The sequence below is a fragment of the Stenella coeruleoalba genome (assembly GCF_951394435.1).
Source record: "Stenella coeruleoalba genome assembly, chromosome: 10".
Classification (NCBI taxonomy): domain Eukaryota; kingdom Metazoa; phylum Chordata; class Mammalia; order Artiodactyla; family Delphinidae; genus Stenella; species Stenella coeruleoalba.
In genome coordinates this window covers 81,462,971-81,485,576 of record NC_137156.1, presented here as the reverse complement: position 1 = coordinate 81,485,576, position 22,606 = coordinate 81,462,971, and the positions used below count along the sequence as shown (strand labels likewise).

The 22,606-nt window shown below is 49.2% G+C and overlaps 1 protein-coding gene across 2 annotated transcripts in view; it reads left to right on the top strand.

The window, feature by feature from the left end:
- LRIG1 (leucine rich repeats and immunoglobulin like domains 1) overlaps nt 1–22,606 on the top strand; it is a 119,012-nt gene extending 96,406 nt beyond the window's left edge. For both annotated transcript variants that reach the window (XM_079935012.1, XM_079935011.1), the window contains 10 exons: nt 2,201–2,272; nt 3,042–3,113; nt 6,983–7,146; nt 16,805–17,125; nt 18,557–18,838; nt 19,440–19,859; nt 20,407–20,532; nt 21,169–21,318; nt 21,944–22,225; nt 22,329–22,606. In XM_079935012.1, coding sequence (XP_079791138.1) covers nt 2,201–2,272; nt 3,042–3,113; nt 6,983–7,146; nt 16,805–17,125; nt 18,557–18,838; nt 19,440–19,859; nt 20,407–20,532; nt 21,169–21,318; nt 21,944–22,225; nt 22,329–22,588 — 2,149 coding nt within the window. In that variant the 3' untranslated portion in view covers nt 22,589–22,606. The remainder of the gene's footprint in view (nt 1–2,200; nt 2,273–3,041; nt 3,114–6,982; nt 7,147–16,804; nt 17,126–18,556; nt 18,839–19,439; nt 19,860–20,406; nt 20,533–21,168; nt 21,319–21,943; nt 22,226–22,328) is intronic.

Genomic DNA, 22,606 nt, shown 5'->3' with positions numbered 1-22,606 from the left:
GAGCCCCGGCCCCCACCCGCAGACGCCTGCTGGGGAATGTGAGGACCTACTGTAATCCACCAACAGGAGATGCGCTCCTGGATAATCGAGCATCTGAGAGTTTGTTTTATTGGTATTGTCGCCGTTAGGAGGAACAGCCTGCCCTCGTGGTAGGAGAGGCCAACGTGACTAATATTTAATGGATGATATAAAGCACAGCTTTTTTTCCTGGATCTTGTTTACGGAAGATTTCACTAAACAGTTCAATACCGTTCACTAGGACCTGGAGCCCGCAGTGGCTCGGCCTGGGGCATCTGAGTGAGTGAGAGGCTGGCAGTGCTCTCAGTAGCGCCGGGCTTTGGTGCCCTGCGGGCTGGTGCTGGCTGGACTTGCTCTGTGGTGCAGTTGTGGAAACGCTTTCTGGGTGAGGTTGTTCTCACATCCATGCAGACCGCCTCCCAGAGAAGGAGAAGGCAAAGGGCTCTCTGGCCGTTGTGCTCCTTTACCCTCCGGAGGCAGGGCACAGAGCTGCTTTGTCTGAGGGCCGAGCCCAGAGTTGCCAGGGGGGCTGCATCAGCAGAGGACCTGGGAGGGCACCCATCCTGACGCACTTGGGGTGCGCAGCCCTGTGGTCCGGCTGCCTCCCGAGTCCCCTGGCGAGGGCTGGGTCCTCTGTGTGTGTGATCCCATCTCCCGGAGGCAGCCTGCTGGTCCTTGCCTGCCGGGCCCCAGGAGCCTTTGGCACTTGGGTGGGAGCCCGGGGCCCGTGTGGCAGGCGGTGCCAGGCTGCCCTGCCGTCTTTGGTTTTCTTCAAGGCTCGCATTTCTTTTCTTCCCTCTTCTCGGGGAGGGCTGTGTGCTTGCTGTTTTCCCTTGTGGGTCCCGTCTTAACGAAGGTCTGAAGATAGATCTGGCCTTTAGTCGAGATCTTTCCCCTGGTCCTCGGTGGGTTCTAGACAAGGAATTCCCCTCCTGGCGAGGGGCTGAGCCGGCCTGCCTTTCTCTAAGGCTTTCTCCTGACCACCTGCCCTCAGTGCCTAGGAGTCCCTGTCCCACACCTGCGGTGCTGAGACCTCCCAGGAGCTGGTTCCCAGCAGCCCATGTCCTTCTTAACCTACCCTTTGGAGAGTCCCGGTGGACACCATCGTCAAAGAGCCCCATACTTGTCAGCACTACCTCAGGTGTTCGCTGGCAGAATTTCCTGTGCCAGCAGCAGTTAGAGGGAACTCCTTGGTGGGCTCTCATCAGAGCATCTGATAACGAGGAGGGAAAACTGGAACCTTGATGCTTTTCATTCCCAACGTCCAGCCACTCTAGGTGCCACCCCTACCCCAGTTCCAACACAGACTTCCCTTTGGATGACAGCCCATGGAAGAGGCATCCGTTTCTTCCATGTGTACTGCAGGGGCAGATTTGGGTTTCTGAGAAAACTCTTGACAGTCACTTATGAGACTGTGATTGGAATTCTCTGGAAGCGAGACCCCCCTTCTCATGGGTAGGTAGTCCAGGTACAGGCATTAGATAGCCTGGGGGGCTGACCGTTGAGGACCTGTCTATCTAGGATTTAATAACCTCGGGCCGTTGGCATCATTTAAAACCCGGGCTCTTGCTGAAGAGCCGAGGGGCCTTCTCGCAGGCAGGGGTGCAGCGCACTGTGGCCTCATCGTGGCTGCCAGCGTGTGCCCCGGAGCTGGGGGGCCGTCTCCATAGATACCCACTGTCCTGTCCTCCTCTTGCCTCCTCTGGGGACCTTTATCCCCAGAAGGCAGCTTTCAGAAGTGGGTGGTAGTTTTTAGTTCCAAGAGTTTTCCTCCTGACTGCTTCCTCTCGCTGGAGCAGCGGTGAGTTCTCTCTCCCCTGTGGGACTATGGCTACACTCCCCCCAGGGTGGTCCTTAGAGAGAGAGAGAGAGCCCAGGCTGGACAAGGTGATTTCCACTTAACGCTGCAAGGGGCCTTTTTGGCGAGACAGCGCATGCAATTCCTACCTGTCATCACTGTTAAATTCTAATAAAGATAAAAGTATCTCATTTCAGAAGGGGGAGGGCCCACATACCTCAGATGCATAATCTCGGCAGGGGTCAGATTTCCACCTGCCTCTCCCTGGACAGGCTTATCAGATAGCACCACCCTAATTGTGTGTTCTCTTTCTCCCCACCCTCCCTTGTTGCTCTCCCTCCCGCTCCCACCCCACCTCTGTTTCTGGATGTTTGGAAACTGCAGAACTCTGTCGGGAAACAAGATCAAGTCCGTGGCTAAGAGAGCGTTCTCGGGGCTGGAAGGTCTGGAGCACCTGTGAGTACCTTCCCTGACCCACAGGCCTGCCAAACGTGGCTGCCGGGGAAGTCTGTGAGCAATTTAAAAGCATCTTTGTAAACTGAGACAGGCTATTTGGAAACACCAGCTGCTTCCTTCTAAGTCAGCTTCAACTTTGGCCTTCGTTTTGCCTATGCCAGAAACGGTTACAGAACATATGGCCGCTCGGTGTTCAGATAAATGCCGTCCTCCTGCCTGGCCTCCCCATTGCCTGGGCCTGCTCAGGCCCTGGGCTCCCTTCCACTTCCACCAGGACCCTTTATACTGCTAAAGCAGCGCAGCAGTGCCGAGTACACGCTGGGTTTAACTGGGAGGTTCCTCCTGGTGTGTTCGCCTCTGAGAGCCTGGGAGGAAGAGGACGGAGCCAGCCCTGAGACGTCCGTGTGTCACCAACCGAGGCGGATGCCTCTAGTACTTGATTCTTAGGGTATTTTGTCTTTGAATCAAGTGCGGCCACAATTCTGTTGGGAAAGTTTTGCCTGTTGACTTGCTGGGCGGGCCTTGGCTTAGCTTTGATGCCACCCTTAAGGCTGGCTCGTTCCAGAGTTATTGCACGTGTCAATGTAGGTGAAATAATAGCCGCTTACCGTGGCCTTAGGACAGGACACGGGTGTCTGGCTCGTGCCTCTGGTTCGCTGGCGAAGCCTGGGCTGTCAGGAAAAATCCCTGAGCGTCGTGGCTCAAACACGTGGCTGAGTTGAAGGGCGCCTGGAGTTTCTTTGCCTAAGTAGAGAATGTTCTTTTTCAGGAACCTTGGAGAGAATGCAATCAGGTCTGTCCAGTTTGATGCCTTTGTGAAGATGAAGAATCTTAAAGAGCTGTAAGTACCGGGGATTCTGTGGCCCCAGTTGGCGTGAGTAGAGGATTTCCGAGTAAGAAGTGCCTTCATTGGATTATGCTCTATTTTATATAATAGTTGTGATCGTTTATCGTTGTCTGTAAGTTCAATTGTCTTTTTGAAAAAAATGCCCTCTGGGGGCTTCTTCTGAATCAAGGGTCAGTATACTTTTGCTTACAGGGCCACAGTAAATATTTTCAACTTTTTGGGCCACAGGGCCTCTGCCATGACAACTTGACTCTTGTAGCAAGAAACCAGCCATAAATAAGACATCAACGAATAGGTGTGGCCGTGTGCCAGTAAATTCTTATTTACAAAAGCAGGCAGTGGGCCTGCAGGCCGTCGTCGACTAACCGCTGCTCTGGGTGATGTGGAACAAACTCTCTTCTGTAAATGGATAATCCTCCCTTTCATTACGTCAAGGACAAGTGCTTCATCTTTTAGGGGTGCCTACAATGAAGGGCTTGTATTGAGAGGGGCTTCTTAAAAGATCTGGGTGGGCTGTGAGCAGGGCAGAGCTCTCCGTGGGATGGTGGCACGTACCGTGGGATAGTGAGGAGACGCCCAGCCCACGTGTGTTCCCAGGGCCCCCGTGGTGTTTGTGGGCCGTGATGCTGCCGCTGCAGACTTGCCGTGTGGGCCCATGGGCGACAAGGGTTAGAAGAGCTTGCCTGTGTCCTAGTCTCTGGCAGAGGAGCTCATCTAAGTATTCAGGTAGCAACACGCAGCTTTCCTTTCTTCTTCCTGTACGTGAGTCCGATTCTGCAGCCATTGAGTCTGAGCCATAATGTCTAGTTCCCTGAAGGTGCAGCTTTGGGTTCCTACAAGTGCTGAGAACATCGGGCATGCCAATGGCCGTCTTTGCACCCTGAGCTCATCCTCGTCCCTGCGGCCAATCCTGGTGGACCCTCGGTGGCAGCGGGGAGGGGAGGAATGGGGCAGTAGGGGGGTGCAGTCCCCATAGTTGGAAACCGAAGCAGGAAGAGGCCCCGGTGGCGTTCCCAGGGGTGCGTGAGGGGAGGCGAGGTGGACGGGCCCTGGCCTCACGACGTTCAGTGTCCTGCGAGATTGAAGTCTGTCAAGTTGGTGCCCTTTCTCGTAAGGGTCCTGATCTTAGAACGGGAGTTCGTGGAAGGATGGACACTTGGATAGATATGTGATAAAGCAGGTATCACAGAACATTCAGATTTTACAAAGTGGTGAGTCTGTGAGTGTTCACGGTGCATTTCCCTCCAGCATTTCTGTCTTTGAAACTTTCCAAATAACATGTTGGAAGTAAAAAAGATCGAGTTAAAGGGAAGAGAGAGAAAGAGAGCAGGGCAGGGAGAGAGGATTTTCCTTTGGGCCTCCTGAAGACTCAGGTTTCCTGAGACAGTTTTCTAGTTGGGACTAACTGGGCCCTTCCAGGTGTTGGGTCCCCTCCCCCGCAGATGCATCTGTGTGGTTCTGGAGGCTCAGCCTTGGCCCCCTGCCTAGGCTTCCCATCAATCGCTGCATGTACCCAGCTGGGGCTGGCCGTGGGCCCAGTCCTCTGATGGGAGAAACGGTTAATCCCACTTGGTCATTTTCTTCCCCCATTGGATCAAGGCAGGTTGTGCTGTGCACTTAGTCATCCTCTGGGTAAATTTCCACAAGCGATGATTAGAAACACATTTGGTGTTGGAATCATGAAAATGTGTGATATAAGCCAGCGGAGTGCCGGGGTGGCTGCAGGCGGGGGCCCGGAATGGCCGTGCCTGCTGGCTGCGGGAAGCTGCAGAGCCTTGGGGTCACCAGCGATCCCCCGTCTGGCCTACGCTTGGTCTCGGAGGAGATGTGTGCGTGTGGAGGGGAGGTCGGTGTCCCACCGGGTCCCTCCATTTCTCTCCCTCCATCCCGTTAATCCTAACTCATTCTTCAGGACAGCCTTCTGTCCACCCTGAGTACCTGCCGTCTTCTAAGGTCTGGACCCCTCGGTGTGAGGAGGGTTTCATGCAGAGGAGGCAGGAAATTCTCTAGGGAGCTCGGCCAGCAAATGCCCTGAATGCATGACGTGAAGCTTAACCCTTTCCAAACACATTTCTGATCAAGGAGAAACGTCAGATTTGTTTTCTCCAGTTTGTTCCTGTGGTTCGAATGAAATATGTCCCTGTCCCCGACACAAGGGGCTAAAGGCTCCCCGAGATGGCCAGTGTCCTCCCCTAGACTTCGTGTGTAGTGCCCAGGCCTTCCTGCGGAAGGGGGCAGGCACGTCAGATGCCCCTTGATGGGAAGCCGTCGGTGCTTCTGACAGGGGGAGAGGCCCTTCCACTCTTCGCCTGGGCTCGTGAGTTCTCCTGTGCCTGGCGGCAGCCTTCCCAACCACCACACACAGCCTGCCCTGGGAAGCTCTCCAGAGGCTGGTGTGATTCAGCCGCTCCTTCGCGCTCACCTGTGAGGGCCCGTCCACCACCTACAGTAACTCCTCAACAGAGCCTCTCTCCAAGTATCGCTAAGCACAGCCCTACCGCCCATCAAATACAAAACCTAGGGCTGATTGTAAGGTCTAATATGGGCAAGCATCCCTGTTATAATGGCTTTGTGCTCAATTATTTCAGCCTTGAATGAGCACTTCCCAAAATTATTTGGTTTAAAATGCTCAGCTCATTCGGGAACGGTGAGGAGAGGAGCGAAGAGCAGATTCTATGTCATTTCGTCTCTGCCTTGGGTTCTCTGCCTTCAGGTTCTCTCTGCCTTGCTGTTTACTAGTTTGATGGTTTCCCTGCTCTTTAGAAGGTCAGAGTGAAATGAAGAACGAGAAAGGGGCCTGAGGAATGTGGTGGGGGGGGGGGGAGGCCATTGCTCTATCACTGGCCCATGTGACATTTTTGGAATTTCAGAGCATCCCGGTACCCCTTTTTTGTCACCACGTACCGGGGACAGTTTATTCCAGGGAAGCGCACGTAGTAAGTCCTGTGTCCATCCCCGTGCCGGGCTAACCTCCGCTCTTGAGCTCACAGCCCGAGGTCTTCCAGGAACACGGCAGCTCAGCCCCTCAGCTGACTTATCTTCGAGTGACTCCTCAGGAAGGAATGTCCGCAGAGATGGCGATTCCGATTTCTGTTGAAAAAGCTGATCCTCAGTTGCTGAGAAATGAGAAAGAAAATATGCTCTGTTTTGGTTGGAGCCTCACAAAACCCAAGTTGTGCGTTCTCATGCTCCCTGGGCAGTGGCAATTAACTCACAGGCACTATTTAGGGAGCGGAGCCGAATCCTGCCGGCCTCCTGAATAGCGCTGGTGTGGAGATAAATACACAAACAAGAGGGGAGCACGCCCGCGAGGCTGACATTTGGATGCAAGGAAACGTGCAGCCCTGCCAGATGAAAACAGAGCAGCCACACAGAAAAGGGAGCCCTTCTCGGGCTTGAGATCGGAGCCTCGCATGGAGCTTGGACACTCCAGGTGGCTTATCGGGGGGGTGGGAAAAAGCAGAGAGGAGGCTACTCCTGTCTGTGGGATGCTCAGAGGCCGGGAGACGGCATCCCTGGGGTCACATGAGCGCAGTGGCTGTCGTGGGACACGTGTGAACTCCGGGTGGCTGCTACTTGAAGTGTGGCCCTTAGACCAGCGGAGTCAGCATCACCTGGCGGCCTGTCAGCGATGCAGAATCCAACCCACTGAGCCAGAAGCTGCGTTTTCTCACAGTCTCCAGGTAGACTGTACTTACCGCTCTAGGTCGCAGGAGAGGAGCCGTAAGAAAGAGCATCTCCCATTCAAGCTTGCTGACTTTCACGGCACAAGCTGATCGGAGGCGATGGGTCATTCGGGGCACAGAGGCAGATATCCCTTCTTTGCGGTCACACTTCACACGACCCTTTTGTCTTGCTTTCAGCCATATCAGCAGCGACAGCTTCCTGTGCGACTGCCAGCTGAAGTGGCTGCCCCCGTGGCTGCTGAGCAGGACGCTGCAGGGCTTCGTGACAGCCACCTGTGCCCACCCAGAGTCACTGAAGGGCCAGAGCATCTTTGCCGTGCCGCCAGAGAGTTTCGTGTGTGGTAAGACTGTCTTTGTGGTTTTTTTTTATTTTCCACAAAGGGTAAGGAGGCCAGGAGGCTTCACTATGGGAGTGATTCCTGTGATCAGAGTCAACCCTAGCCCTAGCCCATGGTTACCCATCAGCTGCTGGATACAATTTATTTCCCACTGAAACCACACGTAGTGTTTACGGTGCCGTCGCCTCATTATGTGGTTCTTGGAGTGCGTGCGTTTAATCAGGAGCAAGCACCAGCTGCTTCAGTTACATGGCAAATAATCAGTTACAGGAAGATGGCTGTGTTGTTTCAAGCCAGCGCTGGTGCCCGGATTTAGCTGTGAATTTACTCAGCATAGGAGGCTGGGGTTTTCCTGTGTGTTTCTTTCCAGCCCCAAGAATGAAAGGTTAAATACAGGAAGAAGGAGTCTCAGGAGAACAGCTGCTGTAGTAAAAAGAATTCCTTCATGTTGACTTGTGCTCTTGCTGTGTCTCCAAAGCACTGGAATCGGCACTGGTAGCTTTAAATTCTTTCTTCCTCCCGACTGTTGGCATGTAGGTCTTGCCATCTTTTGTACCAGGGGTGGTTGGGATCCAAGTTTGGCTGCAAAGAGCACAGAAAATGGTGAGCATCTGAACACAGAAACACACACACATATACACTCACACGTACGTGCACACAGGCACCACACACCACACTCAAATAGAGAGGATGCAGCCTCGTGGTCAGAAAGATGTGTTCAAAGAGCGAGATGAATTTTGAGTTGTTGCTGGTTTCTGCTCTAAGCAGGAGCGAGGGTGGCATTCCCGGGCCTGACTGGAACTGCTGGACAGGTGCGTCCTGCTGCCTTTCATCCCTCTGGTCTGCCTTGAGCCTTGGGTGTGATATTCCCAACCAGGGGCTCCTGTAGGGTCTGGGGACCCCAGTGGTCCACTTCTCTGTCCTACTTTTTGGGCACAGCAGTAGCCAGTGTGCCTGCTGACATCAAGATACAGGTGTCCTCCTTCCACACGCCCACTCACCAGCACCTCCATCACTTCTGAGAGCAGGCTTGCTTTCCTTTCTCCTGACCCAGTCCAGCAGGAAGCCTTAAGTACACTATCAACGTGGGAGCAGCCCTGCCAAATCAGCTGTCTTTACTGTCATTCTCATGGGCACTGTGCACATGGCCCCCCATTGCCTAGGATGGAATAGCCGTGCCATCCATTGTTCCTTGGGTTTCTGGTCCCTGACCATTCTGTTGTAACAGAGCTCCCTGAAATTGCACTTTCTGCCCCTCCGTCCTGTCTCCTGCCACAGGGCATAACCTCTCCCTTTGGATAGGAGCCACGGCAGGACTTGGGACACGCTGCCCCCAGCCTCCGGCCTGTGGCCCTGGCGTATTCTGAGATGTAGCAGTTTTGACACATTTCTCAGAGCCACCTCCACATTTTCACTCAGGCTCCAACCCAAACAATCATCAAGTACTAATGGGAATCATGAAAACACTTGGCAGGAGATCAAAGTTTCAAGCTCTGTGGGAATCTCCCAGTCCTTTTTTATAAAATGCAAGTATAACCCCTTCACGCCCACTAGGCTAGCTAGAATCAAAAAGTCAGATACCAACAAGTGTTGGTGAGGAAGCCTCCTACGCTTTGGGGGAGGGGAATACAACATGGCGTAGCTGCTTTGGAAGACGGTTTGGAAGTGTCTCAAACAGCTAAACGTAGAGTTACGATATCACCCGCCAGTTCCACTCCTAGGTAAATACCCAAGAGAAACAAAATGTATGTCCACGTCAAAACTTGTACGTGAATGTGCATAGCAGCATTACTCATACTGACCCAAAAGTGGAAAGGACCCAAATGCCCATCGGTGATGAATGGGTAAATAAAATGTGGTGTAGGCATACAATTAGGACTACTATTAGGTCATAAAAGGGAATCAGTCTTACAATATAGATGAACCTTGAAATATAAGGCTAAGTGAATGAAGTCATTCACAAAACACTGTATGTCATATATGATTCCATTCTCATAAAATGTCCAAAATAGGAAAACCTGTAAAGGTAGAAAGTAGATAAGTGGTTCCTTAGGGCTGGGGAGGGGTGGAGGGAGAGGGATGATAGCTAAAGGTACAGAGGTTCTTTCTGAGGTGATGAAAAATGTTCTTAAAGTTGACTGTGATGATGGTTACACATATTTGTGAATGTACGAAAAACCGTGGAAGTGTCCACTTTAAATAGGTGAATGATATTGTAAGGAAATTATATTTAAACAAAGCTGTTTTTTAAAAGAGAAGTATAATTTACATATAAAATTCACCCCTCTAAAGTGTACAAGTCAGTGGTTTTTAGAACATGGAACAGTTGTGTAACCCTCACTACTATCTAATTTTACAACATTTTCATCACCCAGAAAAGAAACCACAAAACCATTAGCAGTCACTCTGTCTCCTCCCCTGGCAGCCACTCCTCTACATTAGGTCTCTATGATTTACCTATTCTGGATGTTTCATATAAATGGAATCCTCCAATACATAGTCTTTTGTGACTAGCCTTTTTCACTTAGTATAAATTTTTTATCATGTATTTTTAGTACTTCATTACTTTTTAAGTGGCTGAATAAATATTCCATTGTATGGGTATACATTTATTTAGCCATTCATCAGGTGGTTTCCACTTCTTGGTTATTATAAATAATGCTGCTATGAACACTGCCGTACAAGTTTGTGTGTGAAACCTCTTGGGTTATATACTAGGAATGGAATTGCTGGGTCATACGGTAACTCCATGCTAAACTTTTTAAGGAGCTGCCAGGCTGTTTTCCAAAGTGGCTGCACCATTTCCTATGCCCCTCAACAATGTATGAGGAGTCTGATGTCTCCCCATCCTTGTCAACACTTGGTACTGCCTTTTAAATTGTACCTATGCTAGTGGATGTGAAGTGGAATCTCACTGTGGTTTTGATTTGCATTTCCCTAATGCCTAATGATGTTGAGTATGTTTTCACATGCTTAGTGGACTTACATGTATATCTGCCATGGAAAAATGCTACTCAAATCTTCTGCCCATGTTTTAATTGGTCATTTGTCTTTTCATTGTTGAGTTATAAGAGTTCTTTATATATTATGGATACTAGATCCTCAGCAGATATAAGGTTTGCCAATATCTTCTACCAGTCTGTGGCTGGGTTTTTTCTGTTTTTTGTTTTTTTCATTTTCTTGACATTTGAAGCACAAAGGTTTTAAATTCTGATTAAGTCCAATTTCTTTCTTTTTTTTTTCTTCTGCCATTTGTACTTTTGATGTCATATCTAAGAAACTATTGCCAGAGACGAGGTCACAAATATTTACACCTATGTTTTCTTCTAAGAGTTGCACAATTTTATTAGCTCATACATAGTCCTCCAGTTTTGGTCTTCTAGTTGAAGACTCTTCTATTATGGTTCCCTCCCATGTCCCCATAAATTTTGGGGTCAGCTTGTCATTTATGCAATAAAGACAACTGGAATTTTGAAATAGGGATTGCATTGAACCTCTTGATTAATTTGGGGAGTATTGCCATCATAATATTAAGTCTTCCCAATCTGTGAACATGTGATGTCTTTCCGTCTTTTTGTAGCTCTTTTTCACTTTCTTTCAATGAAATTTTATAGCTTCCGTTATATGGGTCTCACTTTCTTTTGCTAAATTTATTCCTGTTGGTGTTTTTTCTTTATGGTGCTACTTAAATGGAGTTCTTAATTTCATTTTTAAATTTTCATTGCTAGTGTATAGAGATGGGATTGAATTTTATGTTGATTTTGTATCCTGTAACTATGTTGAAATCATTTATTAGTTCTAACAGTTTTTTGGTGAATTCCTTAGGATTTTTTTAATATATGATCATCATGTCATTTGCAAAAAGGTAGTTTTTTTCCTTTCCAATCTGAGTGCTTTTTCTTTCTTTTTCTTATCTAACTGCCCTGGCCAGGTTCTCCAGTACAATGTTGAATAGAAGGGATGAGGGTAGACATCCTTGTCATTTTCCTGATTTTAGGGGAAAAGCATTCAGTCTTTCACCATTAAGTATGATGTTAGCTGTGGGTTTTCAATGGATGACCTTTATTGAGTTGATGAATTTCCCTTCTATTTCTAATTTGAGTGTTTTGTTTTGTTTTGTTTTTAATAAATTTATTTATTTTTGGCTGTGCCGGGTCTTCATTGCTGTGTGCGGGCTTTGTCTAGTTGTGGTGAGCAGGGGCTACTCTTCGTTGCAGTGCACGGGCTTCTCATTGCGGTGGCTTCTCTTGTTGCGGAGCACGGGCTCTAGGCGCACGGGCTTCAGTAGTTGTGGCACACAGGCTCAGTAGTTGTGGCCCGCGGGCTCTAGAGCGCAGGCTCAGTAGTTGTGGCGCACGGGCCTAGTTGCTCCCCAGCATGTGGGATCTTACCAGACCCGGGCTTGAACCTGTGTCAGGTGCATTCTTAACCACTGCGCCACCAGGGAAGCCCTGTTGAGTGTTTTATGTTGGATTTTGTGAAATGCTTTTTCTGCATCTGTTGAATCACGTGATTTCTTTCCCTTTATTTTACTGATATGGTGTATTACATTTTTGGATGTTAAAACAACTTTGCATTCCTGGGATAAGTGCAACTTGGTCATGGTATAACATCTTTTTATATGTTATGGGATTTGGTTTGTTAGTTTTTGTTGTTTTTTCATTTATATTTCTAATTTTTGTTTTACTTATTTTTGGCTGCGTTGGGTTTCACTGTTGCGCGGGCTTTCTCTAGTTGCGGCGAGTGGGGGCTACTCCTTATTGCAGTGCCTCTTTTGTGGAGCATGGGCTCTGGGTGTGTGGGCTTCAGTAGTTGTGTCACTTGGGCTCAGTAGTTGTGGCGCGCAGGCTCGGTGGTTGCTGTGCATGGGCTTAGTTGCTCCGCGGCATGTGGGATCTTCCCAGACCAGGGCTCGAACCTGTGTCCCCTGCATTTGGCAGGCGGATTCTTAACCACTCTGCCACCAGGGAAGCCCTGGTTTGGTAGTATGTTTGTTGAGATTTTTTTTCTTATAATTTATTAACAAATAAGTATTTTTATTTTTTAGCTTACAGAAGGTCTTTTTTTATTCAAGTCAGTGTGAGTTGGTACTTCATTGTAGTTTTGATTTGCATTTCTCTTTTTTTTTTTTTTTTTTTTTTTGCAGTATGTGGGCCTCTCACTGCTGTGGCCTCTCCCGTTGCGGAGCACAGGCTCCGGACACGCAGGCTCAGCGGCCATGGCTCACGGGCCCAGCCGCTCCGCGGCATGTGGGATCCTCCCGAACCGGGACACGAACCCGTGCCCCCTGCATCGGCAGGCGGACTCGCAACCACTGTGCCACCGGGGAAGCCCATTGCATTTCTCTTAATAATTAGCGATGTTGAGCATCTTTTCATGTGCCTGGTGGCCATTTGTATGTCTTCTTTGGAGAAATGTGTATTTAGGTCTTCTGCCTGTTTTTGGATTGGGTTGTTTGTTTTTTTGATATTGAGCTGTATGAGCTGTTTGTATATTTCGGAAGTTAAGCCCTTGTGGGTGGCGTCAATTTGGATTTGGATACTTTTTATTGTCTGATTGCTGGGGCTACGATTTCCAACACTATGTTGAATGGAAGCGGTAGGAGTGGGCATCCTTGTCTTATTCCAGGTTTTAGCGGGAAGGCTTTCAGCTTTTTACTGTTGAGTATTATATACTCAGTGGTGGGTTTGTCATAAATAGCTTTTATTATGTTGACATGTGTTCCCTCTGTACCCACTTTGTTAAGATTTCTTATCATGAATGGATGTTGAATTTTATCAGATGCTTTTTCTGCATCTATCGAGATGATCATGTGGTTTTTGTCTTTTGTTCATGTGGTATATCACATGGATTGATTAGCGTATGTTGAAGCATCCTTGTGACCCTGGGATGAATCCAACTTGGTCGTGGTGTATGATCTTTTTTCTGTGTTGTTGCATTCAGTTTGCTAATATTTTGTTGAGGATTTTTGCATCAGAGATTTGGCCTGTAATTTTCTTTTTTTGGTAGTGTCTTTGTCTGATTTTGGTATCAGGGTGATGGTGGCTTCATAGAATGTCTCTGGGAGTGTTCCCTCCTCTTCAGTCTTTCGGAAGAGTTTGAGAAGGATCGGTATAAGTTCTTCTTTGTGTGTTTGGTAGAATTTGCCTGTGAAGCCATCCTAGTCCTGGACTTTAGTTTGTAGAGAGGTTTTTTGTGTTTGTTTTTTTACAGATTCTACGTCACTCCTAGTGATCCATCTGGTCAATTTATCTGTTTCTTCTCGATTCCGTTTTGGTGGGCCATATGTTTCTAGAAACTTGTCCGTTTATTCTAGGCTGTCGAATTTGCTGGCATATACAAGTGCCAAATTCATATATGAATTTGTTCATAGTATTACCTTACGGTCTTCTGTATTTCTGTGGTATGGGTTGTTATTTCTCCTTAATCATTTCTTATTTTCTTTATTTGGGTCCTCTCTTTTCTTGGTGAGCCTGGCCAAAGGTTTGTCCATTTTGTTTACCCTTTCAAAGAACCAGCTCTTGGTTTTACTGACTGTAGAGAATTCTTGTATGTTTACTCATAAAGGTCTACAGTTTTCCGTTTTCTCTGGTTTTGTTATCAGGTAATACTAACCTTATAGAATGGAGTTAGGAAATGTTCACCCCTCATCTATTTTTTTTTTTCTTTTTTGGAAGGATTTATGAAGGATTAGTGATAATTCTTTAGATGTTTGGTAAATTTCACCAGCCATTTGGCTCTGGAGTTCTCTTTGTAGGAAGTTTTAAAATTGTCTTTACTTGTTATATCTATGCAGATTTTCTTTTTCTTCTTGAGTCAGCTTTCAGTTTGTGCATTTCAGACAGGTTATCTAATTTGTTGGTGTACAGTTACTCATAGTATTCCTCTGTATTCTTGTCTGTTGCTGTAAGGTTGGTAGTATTGTCCTTTCTTTGATTAGCATTTGAGTCTTCTCTCCTTTCTCTCTTCTTTTCCCTACCCTACTGTAACTATGTATTATTCAGTTTTGTTGATATTTTCAAAGAAGAGGAGCAGAAGAGAGTTCCTCAAAGAAAAGGAATAGAAGAGAGTCACAAACAAAAGTCCTTACGTATTTACCTATGTTGTTCCTTTAATGGTGTTTTTTTTTTGTTTGTGGAGTTACTGACGCGTCTTTTCATTTCCGCCTGAAGGATTCCCTTTGGTATTTCTTGTAGGGCAGGTCTGATAGCTGTAAATTCTGGGTTTTTTTTGTTTTTGTTTTTGTTTTTTAAGGGAATTCCTTTATTTTTATTTTTTATTTATTTATTTTTGGCTGTGTTGGGTCTTCGTTTCTGTGCAAGGGCTTTCTCTAGTTGCGGCAAGCGGGGGCCATTCTTCATCACAGCGTGCGGGCCTCTCACTATCGCGGCCTCTCTTGTTGCGGAGCACAGGCTCCAGATGCGCAGGCTCAGTAATTGTGGCTCATGGGCCTAGTTGCTCCGTGGCATGTGGGATCTTCCAGACCAGGGCTCAAACCCGTGTCCCCTGCATTGGCAGGCAGACTCTCAACCACTGCGCCACCAGGGAAGCCCTCTCTGTTTTTTTGTTTTTAAATCTGAGAATGTCGTAATTTCTCCTTCATTTTTGAAGGATCGTTTTGCTGGATATAGAATTTAGTTAACAGTCTCTGTTTCAGTACTTTGAACATGTCTTCCTACTGCCTTCTCACCTCCATGGTTTCTGATGAGACATCAGCTGTTAATGTTACTGAAGATCCCTCCTATGTGAAGAGTTGCTGTGCTCTTGCTGCTTTCAAGATTCTTTGTCTTTGCACAGTTTGACTATGAAGCTTCTAGGTGTGGATCTTTGAATTTATTCCATTTGGTGTTCACTGAGCTTCTCGGATGTGTAGATGCAAACTTTTCATCCAACTTGGGAAGTTTGGGGCCATGATTTCTTCAGATAGTCTTTCTGTTCCTTTTTCTTTCTCCTCCTTCTTGGACTCTCATCATTTGTATGTTGTTATGCCTGATGGTATCCCACAGGTCTCTGTGGCTCTGCTCACCTTCTTCATTCTTTTGTTTCTCAGACTGGATAACCTCAGTTGGCCTGTCCCAATTTCCCTGACTCTTCTGCCAGCTCAGTTCAGCTGATGAGCTCCTTTCGTGAATTTTTTATTTCAGTTATTGTACTTTTAAACTGCAAATGTATACTGGGTTCATTTTTACAATTTCTAGCTCTTTCTTGATATTCTTTATTTGGTGGGAAAGGATTTACATACTTCCTTCTAGACGTGGTTTCTTTTAGTTCTGTGTACCTATTTAGAAAGCCAACTTAAAGTCTTTTTTTAGTAGGTACAAGATCTGGACTTCCTCAAGGACAGTTTCTATTGACTGCTTTGTGTGTTTTTTTTCTATTTTTTCTTTGTTGATAAATGAGTGTTTTAAATAGTGTAGCAACTCTGGAAATCAGATCTTCCCTGTGTCTTCCCCTGGGGTTTGTTGTTTAGTTTATTGTTACAGTTTACTTGTTTAGTGACTTTCGTGGACACATGTTGTAAAATCTGTTCTGTGCAGCCACTTTAGTCCCTCTGTGGTTGGCTTAGTGGTTAGCTAATGACTGGACAGAGTCCTTAAATTACTTCGGGCCTCCTGTCCTTTGCCCAGCATCTCTGCTGTGTGTTGGGGGTGTGCCATCACTTCCTGTTTGCACTGATCCTCGATGAGGGTCACAGGGAAGAAATTTGGACCCTCTGAGGTCTTTCCTGGACATACACATAGCGCTGCACATGCAGGTGGCCTTCTCGGTCCTTGGGAACATGTTGCCCTTTTCAAAGCCTGGTGATGATGTTTCATTCACCCAATTTCCTTTGCAGTTTCCTGGCCAGCCTATCAGTGGTTCCAACTGATACTTCTGCCTCAGCCCTGACTGCTGATTATTTTTACCACATGCCCCTGGGATAGGGCTTCCCTTGCTGAGCAAACTGTATCAGGTGGAACAAAAGGCAAGCCCCGAAGATGCAGCTTTTGTGGGCGTGCGCAGCTCACCCTGCCCCCCTCACTGGTTGCTAGGCTTGCTGAGTCTCAATGCTACTGTAGAGCTGGAGAGAGAGGGATGGGACTTCGCTAGGTTATAATGCCATAAAGCTCACTTTTCTTCCTGAGATGCAGGTGTTTTCTTGAATTAACACTTCATGGGATGTTCTAGCCTTCAGCTACTTTCTAAGATTCCGAAAAAGTTGATTGTGATCATTTTTTGCTTGTATTGTCACTGCTTTAATAGGAGGTGCAGATTTTCAGATGTCTTTATTCTGACATTCTGGAAGTACTTCATCCCCTCTCCCTTTGGAGTAAAGTTTGTGGGTGAGGCCCTTGCATTCATGGTTGACTCTCTGAGTCTTGTGTGACAGTGAGTAAGTGTACGTAGTCTTCTCATGGAAACTGCGGATTGCTTTGATAACTGACTACCAGTGGATGTGTTTGAATTGAGGAGCGTGACCATGGAGGGATCACCATTCACGTATCTGTAATTGGATACGGTCAGACAGCCACGGTGCAAGTCCCTGACAGCTTAGGGTGCACAGGGACCCCGAAAGGACTGGTCACTGCTCGGGTCTGACTCAGTTTCTCCTTTGCGTGAACAGCAGCTGGTCCCTGTGTCCGGAAGTCTGAGTTACTTACGTTGGCTCTTCTCACCCCAGATGACGTACCCAAGCCACAGATTATCACCCAGCCAGAGACGACCACAGCTGTGGTGGGCAAGGACGTCCGCTTCACTTGTTCAGCCGCCAGCAGCAGCAGTTCTCCGATGACGTTCGCCTGGAAGAAGGACAACGAGGTGCTGGCCAACGCTGACATGGAGAACTTCGCCCACGTCCGCGCTCAGGACGGGGAGGTGATGGAGTACACCACCATCCTGCACCTGCGCCGCGTCACCTTCGGGCACGAGGGCCGCTACCAGTGTGTCATCACCAACCACTTCGGCTCCACCTACTCGCACAAGGCTAGGCTCACTGTGAATGGTATGCAAATGCCGCCTTTCCATTGGGGTGTAAGAGTTCTGCAGAGCCACACTCGTGATCGTTCTGTCGCCTGTGTGGAAATGATTGGGACGGGAGAAACACCAGCTTCACTGGGACATTACTGTATCGTACTGTTGCCTGGCTTGGGCCCAGAACAAGTGCTGTAGATTGTAGGGTTATTCTCAGTGCATTCTTCGTTTTGGGTGATTTTTTTTTTTTTAATCCAGTTATTATGTCAAGTGACAGTGTAGCCCCAAACCTTGTTTTTTGTTTTTTCCATTTATTCTCCTCCTTAATCCAGGATGCCTGGTACCCAGATTCCAAGCATACCCTGATGCTGGGGAAGCTGATGCCCTTTGAGGAGACGGCACAGCCGTGGGGCCAGCCTGGGCGGGGCCAAGTCTGACAGTGGTAGGGCTGCTGGCCTGACAGCAGAATGGCCTGTGGGTGTTGGACAAGGAGTTTTACTGGGCAGCCAGCTTTAGAGCCTGTTGAGGTGGCTCCTTCAGGGCTGTTTGTGGTAGTGAGTTTAGGGTAGAAGGAGAGAGAGAGAAATAGCTTGGGCAGTTAACCCCTTGCCCCAGTAATCTAACAAGATTTTCTCGATCATTACAGTTAAAAAGTGCCAGAACTGCCCTGGTCTCTCAGCCCTTACAGACCCCCCAAAAAACTCCCACACTTTTTTTTACCACACATTGACGGGTTTGTCTTGGCTTATTCTGAAGGAGTCCTCATTGTTTCTCAAAAGGTCAGGGAACTGTTGAGAGTCCCCACCAAAGCAATCTTGATGGGTACAGTGGTGATGCCCGACATCTGGCTGGATGCTCAGCACTGTGTCAGGGAATATTTGGGATAAACAAGCTGGTGGAATGCTTTCCGCTCGTGTGTATACAGGAATATGGTTCCAGTAGCACTGCTCCTAAATGAGTTTTCTTCAAGAGGGAAGAGCCATCCCATTGCTTTCCCCAGGGTGAAGGCATGTCACCTTCTCTCCGTCACAGCTTCTTGCAGGAGCAGATATTCTTGTTTCCTAGGCTCTCTCCGGGTGATTAAGGCAGGCAGGTATGAGGCCCTGGCATTTATGGGATATCCCTGTACAGACTGATCACGACATGACAGACAGTAGGTAAATGTTTCAGGAAAGCCGTACATTTGAGGGGGTGAGAGCCAGCCTTGGGCGTGTGGCGAGAGAGACTGATGGACTGGCTCCCCACTGCCCCTCCCCGGTAGGAGAAGCTGGGCGGCCCTTGGAAACCTCAGCTCCTCAGCTCCTGATTTACAGGGGGCAGGAGTGGTTCTGGGCACTGGGCAGATGCTGGCGTGAAGGCTGGTGAACTCATTCGCAGTGGTGGGGAAGGTCAGTTTGACAAACTCCTGGCCTTTGCATTCCCGCTTTCTAAAAACTCGACCCTGTGTGCTTCTGTTTTGCAGTGCTGCCATCATTCACCAAGATGCCCCACGACATCGCCATCCGGACTGGCACCATGGCCCGCCTCGAGTGTGCTGCCGCCGGCCACCCTAACCCCCAGATTGCCTGGCAGAAGGACGGAGGCACAGACTTCCCTGCTGCTCGTGAGCGACGCATGCATGTCATGCCAGACGACGATGTGTTTTTCATCACTGATGTGAAGATAGATGACATGGGGGTTTATAGCTGTACCGCCCAGAACTCGGCCGGGTCCATTTCAGCGAACGCCACCCTGACTGTCCTAGGTTCGACTATAGATACACTGAGAGAGAAGAGAGTGTGTGTGAGAGAGAGAGAGTGTGTGTGCGTGTGCATGTGCATCTGTGTATGTGTGAGAGGGAGAGATATCCTTACTTATCCTAGGTACCTAGAGGCAAGGTTCTCTCAAACTGTTCTGTGAAGCCTAGAGTAGGTGAGTGTGGTAGGCTGTTTCTTTAAAATTTTAGGCTTCTAAGATTTTCTTAAACAAGTGGTTCCATCTCTTTAAGAAAAATAAGAGCCAGTGAATTAGGAGAGTGTTTAAAGGGCTTAGGTATAAGACACTCTACCTATAGAACTGCCCTCCAATCGGGCAGGATGGATTTGGTCTGGGTCAAGGATAAACTTGGGCCTGTCACAGGGCAGTCTGGGAACCATAGGGGCTTCTGTGGCTGGAGGTTAGTTCATCCCCAGAAGAGTAATGATTTAGTCATTCTGGTAGAAAATCTTCCAAAAAGCTTGCCACTCTGTTAAAAGATCTTGGCATTTCACTGATGTCTTGGATTTTCCTTGGTCCAGGAGACAAGGCAGAGGTATAGCAGGTGAGGCCCACAGAATAACCATAAGACCTCCACTGACTTCTTGCAGAAACCCCGTCCTTGGCGGTGCCCTTGGAGGACCGCGTGGCATCCGTGGGAGAAACGGTGGCTCTCCAGTGCAAAGCGACTGGAAGCCCTCCCCCCCGCATCACCTGGCTCAAGGGGGACCAGCCCCTGATCCTCACCGAACGGCACCATTTCACCCCCGGCAACCAGCTGCTGGTCGTTCAGAACGTGGTGGTGGAAGATGCAGGCCGGTACACCTGCGAGATGTCCAATGCCCTGGGCACCGAGCGTGCTCACAGCCAGCTGAGCGTCCTGCCCACTCCGGGCTGCAGGAAGGACGGCACCACTGTGGGCATCTTCACCATCGCCGTGGTGTGCAGTATCGTGCTGACGTCCCTGGTCTGGGTGTGCATCATCTATCAGACCAGGAAGAAGAGTGAGGAGTACAGTGTCACTAACACAGGTTAGCTGCTGTGGCGGCGGTGACTCACAGGGAAGGGGAAAAGCAGGGACATTTGTGAAGGAGGCCAGGGCCGGAGGCTTCTTTGAGAATCTCAGGATATTCAGAACTCCTCTAGAACCTTTGGGAATGTGGAGTCACTCAGGACAGCTGAGGCTTTGGTCTCGATGACACCATTCTATCATCTTTCAGGAATTGCACACTATAATGGGAATACTGTCAAATACACTATGAACTCTGCAGTTTTCTGAGGCATCCTTGGCACTTGCTTTGCTGCCACGTGGTAGACTGTTGCTGCAGTGACCTCACAGGTCCCTTCTTTTCTCAGTTCTGTCTCCCTTCCCATCGCTGTGCTTTGTCTTTTGCGGACTCGGACACCTCTCCCACCTGGATGTAGAGTCAGGCTGAGCAGGTCCTGGGAGGGCGTCTCCAGAGCACAGACTCCACAGGGTGTCCCTTGACAGCGGCTGCTGGGGTCTCCTGTGTCTGCCTTTGTTGTCACCTCGAAGGATTGGGACCCCTGGTGTTTGACTGTCCTATCTCCTTGCAGATGAAACCATCGTGCCACCAGATGTTCCGAGCTACCTCTCTTCTCAGGGGACCCTTTCTGACCGACAGGAAACCATGGTCAGGACTGAGGGTGGCCACCAGGCCAATGGGCACATTGAGAGCAATGGTAAGGCCTCAGCCCTCGGTGCAGCGGCAACCCCCGGGGCTGCTGCCAGCTCTGGCCTGGGGCAGCTGCCTGGTATCCCATCAAGCATATGTGGTGACCTGGCAGGCTGGATGACTCAAGCCTTCTCTTGGGGTTTTTCGGACTTGACCTGTGCGAGTTCTGCAAGGTTTTAAAATCTCCGTCCCCAAGGAAGTCACTGTATTGGGATAGGGTGGGAGAGGGTGGGACTCCTAGTCCGGATAGGGTAGGACTGCCTGAAATAAGAGCAGTGAAGGACGTGCCAGGTACTGAAACCAAGGCACTCGTTGTGCAGGGGAAGCGCCCAGGTCTGCTGTTCCAGTCTCTCAGAGTACAGAGTGCCCACAAGAGTAGGGGAGGCTGAGCCGCCCTTGTTAGGGGCAAGTTTATCCTTGCCAAGAACTCACCGTCATGGCTCTGAATGCTGAAAGGCCTGCCTGCTGGGAAGGCAGTATTCGAAAAGGTTCCTTGCTGGACTTCTTGCTTAGCCCAATAACCCAGCACTGGAAAGAACACTTTGAAAAATGTCCCTGTTCTGGTAGCCTTGCCCGTTCTCACGGCTTCCTGTGAAGTGCTGGCTAAGCCTGGAGTTTCTAACCGTGTGGGAGTCTGTTGCAGGTGTTTGTCCGAGCGACACAGGCCTCTTTCCAGAGGTGGAAGCTCACGGCATTACGTGCAGGCAGCCCAAGCTCTGCGTCGGGTACACGAAGGAGCAGTGGAAAGTGGTGGAGAAGGCCGATGGCACACCTGGTCCACAGAAGATGATGGGTATGAGATGCTTTCGTCAGGAAAAGTATTTTGCTCTTGAAATCAAAATTTGGGTTGACCTACTCATTAAGTGAAAGTGGGGGAGACATAATTGATGTCAGACTGTCTTAGAATTTGGCATTCAATATATAAACAGGAAGCCCTGGCCTGCCTCTTTTTAAATTCCAGAATAGGATGTCTGTCTCTTAAAAACTAGGGTGTGATAAGCCTGAGCGTGAGTTTTCTAGATTTATAAGTGACTGAAATAAAGGGTTAAGGCCCAAACCAGAGTCCCTTTTCACCAGGGCCGCTGTGAGGCTAAATTTCTAATTGTTCAGAAGACTTCTGACACTAAATGCTGCGTGGTCACGCAAATGGGATTTTTTTTTGTTCCCTGAGATCAGAGTGTGTGACTTCATGCTCTGATTAAGAAATTAAGCCGAAACGTTTCAACGTGGAAGGGCTCTGTTCTTCATTAATGGCTCGGTGTTTGCCCAAGTCCTTTTCCTGTGAACAGATTTGGCAGGGGGGGGTCGATCAAAGCAGGGCTCGGGCCTTACGGCTGCAGAGCTGAGCAGCCTGTCCTCTGCGCGGGACGGAGAGTTGCGTGGCGATGGGGCTCATCCGTCTCTGGCTCTGTCTGCAGAGCACGGTGGCCCGGCGGTGTGCGGCGACTGCAGCAGCGACACGCACACTTACTCCGAGGAGCAGGCCTTCTGTCCTCAGCCTGTGCCCAGAGACAGTGCACAGCCAGGAACCCTGAGCGGCCTGGAGCCCAGCCCGAGTGACCACCTGCGCTCTTCACAGCAGCAGAACAGCGGGGCTGCTGACGGGTCCCGTAGCCGCTGCAGGGGGTCCCTCTACCCCAGTAACCACGACAGAATGCTGGCAGCCTTGAAGAAGCCAGCAGCGCCTCTAGATGGGAAAGGTAACGTGGCCCTATCTTCCGAGGCAGCAGCAGGGGGCGAGGAGCGCGGACTCGGCCGGGCCCGAGGGGGGCTGACATGGCCTCTTCCGCCTCTTCCTTCTAGGGGCCTCCTCTTGGACGATAGCACGGTTGTGTGACCTGGACCCCTCAGACCTGCAGCCTTCGTGTGCGTTAACTCTGGGCAAGCCTGAGCTCACAGAAGCTGCCTCGGGCTTTCCTGATGTGCCCAGCGAAGGCCAGCACTTGCTTCTTTCCAATGGACACCTCCCCCAAGCCTGTGACTCCGGTTCTGAGTCCACACCAGTGACGGGACAGCCGCCCGGGAGACGGAGCGCACCGCTGCTGTTTGCACCCAAAAGCTAGGCTTTGTCTACCTCGGCT